This window comes from Poromitra crassiceps (genome assembly GCF_964638095.1).
Source record: "Poromitra crassiceps genome assembly, chromosome: 3".
In the NCBI taxonomy this organism is placed as follows: Eukaryota; Metazoa; Chordata; class Actinopteri; order Beryciformes; family Melamphaidae; genus Poromitra; species Poromitra crassiceps.
In genome coordinates, this window is record NC_139625.1 from 15,389,840 (window position 1) to 15,392,339 (window position 2,500).

The 2,500-nt window shown below is 49.3% G+C and overlaps 1 protein-coding gene across 1 annotated transcript in view; it reads right to left on the bottom strand.

Moving 5' to 3' along the window:
• Positions 1–2,500, bottom strand: part of nrp2a (neuropilin 2a) — a gene marked incomplete at its 5' end in the record, with an annotated part of 105,797 nt that overhangs the window by 60,725 nt on the left and 42,572 nt on the right. The window contains 1 exon segment of the mRNA XM_083632938.1: positions 1,303–1,533. Coding sequence (XP_083489064.1) covers positions 1,303–1,533 — 231 coding nt within the window.

Consider the following 2,500-nt stretch of genomic DNA (forward strand, 5'->3'; position numbering starts at 1 on the left):
TCGCCACTTCCTGATCTCGCCCGATAGGCCGCTTTCGCATGACTCTGCACCTCCTATTGGCCGTAGGCAGATATCCATCATGGCCGCCACTCTCACTCGCCGGGGGAGGAAGGAAGCGCTAGGTGATAAGCAGGGAGCAGGATAGCAGGGGGGGTGGTGGTGGTGAAGGCTGTTATTATGGAGGGGGGGAAGCAGGGCCTGGGAAAGGGCTCTTCCTCAGGGTGCTGCTCAGCCACTTGAGCTGCCCGTGTGAAATAATGTTTCCTCTATATCATGTAACAGAATGTACAGGAAAGCCCGCAGACATCAAAGACAGCTATAGGGGAAGTGGAAAAGACATGGCATGTGATTTTCTCTGTGGGAGTGTGTTTGAGTGTGCGATGCCCACACAACATAAGCATCTCTTTCTCAAGCATTTGTGTGTGCATGGACATGTGAGTGTGTAGGTGGTGTGGTATCCATAAGTGTGCGTTTTGTGTGTGTGTGTCTGTGTGTAGAACTGTCTTTCTTCTTTCCTCACTGTAATGTGAAGGTTTATTTGTGCAAATCCTCTCTTTGTGTGCGTGTGTGTGAGTGTGATGTGTGTGAGTGTATTCATGTGTGTTACACCTACACCTCATAAACATCTCTGTTTCCCAACCTCTCTCACCCCATGGTGTACAATTAACACGTGCAATGTGTACGCCAAAGTCAAAACGGCCAGTTGACACGGAGCGTAGCGCGGTCGACTGCTCCGTCGACCCGCGGTCCGGTCGCCACGGGGGCCACGGCTTGCGGGGGAGACTCGGTGTAGCTAGCCGGTGGCGTGAGGCCTTTTCCTGGTTGTAAAACGGCGCCGGTTTCCTGGTTATTTTTAGGCAACTAAAAGAACTTGGTTCAGGTTAGGGTTAAGATTTGGGTCGGGGTTAAAGACGGTTAAAACGGGTTTACAAACGATTTAAACGGGATTAAAAACGGGACATGTCGGGGCTCAAACTGGCGCTCTCACGGCGGCCATCCCACCCCTGCTCCCTTAGTTGGCAGTGGCCTATTTCAACAGACGACTGTGGTTACTCAAATGACCGACCTATCAACTGCACGCGATTGGAACGTTTGGCGTAGTAACTGCACGTAATGTGAAAGTGAATACTTGTGTTATTTGTACGCAGATTGAGGAGAACAGACTGCTGTTTTCAGTATGTGTGTGTCCATGCATATGAGTGTATATATGTCATCTATCATTCTATGCGAGTCCTTTTCGTGTGTGTGTGTGTGTGTGTGTGTGTGTGTGTGGGGGGGGGTATCTTGACACCCCCTTCTCACCTTGCGGCAGGCCGTCCCACACGTCCAGCCAGTCGTACTTGCAGTCTCCCTCTCCCACCAGCAGGGGGTCGTTCTCCAGGTCGAAGGTGAGGAAGGTGAGGGTGATGTCCATGTGCGGCGGGGCGATGATCATGTAGGAGCACTCCAGGTTGTGGGGGTATTTGTCCGGGAAGCCCGGCGACTCGATCATGCCGGAGGGGCTGGTGAAGTTTCGGAAGCAGAACTCCGACCCTGAACAAAAGCACAAGGATAAGAGGGTATTTAGAAAGGCATAAGCAATCGCTCATATTGGGATAAGATACAGGCATAAGCAATCGATCACGCGGGGATATCTCATCTGACTTGCAGAGGGTGTTTCAGACAGTCGTTTGTCACTGACAGTGAGTTGGAATATACAGTCGTATATACACACACACACACACACACACACACACACAGACACACACACACACACACACACACACACACACACACACACACACACACACACACACACACACAGGGCTTATGATTACCGATGTGGGAGGAGCATCCGCGGTCAGCAAATGCTCAAGTGGGCGTGTCTAACGTGGCATCATGCCATGTGAGCACAGAAAGTTGATGAAGACGCACTCTCATACCATTTCTCTATTTCTGTCTCTCTCGCACTGATGTAGCGGTACTGTACATACAAAGACGACTCAACTTTGACCTCCAGTCAGTGATTAATCATAAGGGAAACAACCACAAATATGAACAAAAATATATGATAACTTCAGTCATAATTCAATATTGCATGTATTATTTATGCCTTGGTTTGAGACTATACGGTACTATGAGCAATACAATGCATTTACTTCATGAAGATACATGCCAGGCTAACAAAGTGGGTAAATGATATTCTGAAAACAAAAAAAGTATGGGTTTATCCTGCTCTCTGTAAGTGGCTTTGTGTAGTCCCCCGCAGCTGGGAACCGAACCAGGAACCTCCGGCCATGGGAGGCGGAGCCTCTAGAGCGTCTGTCACTAGAGCGTCTGTCACTAGAGCGTCTCTAAGGTGTCTGGGAGTGACGTACAAAATCTAGTTTTATTCCTTTCTTTCCTTCAGTCAGTCCCTATCTCTCATTGTCTCTCTCTCTCTCTCTCTAACACACACACACACACACACACACACACACACACACCACCAAACGTTGTGTAATGGTCTAAGTGGGCCCTT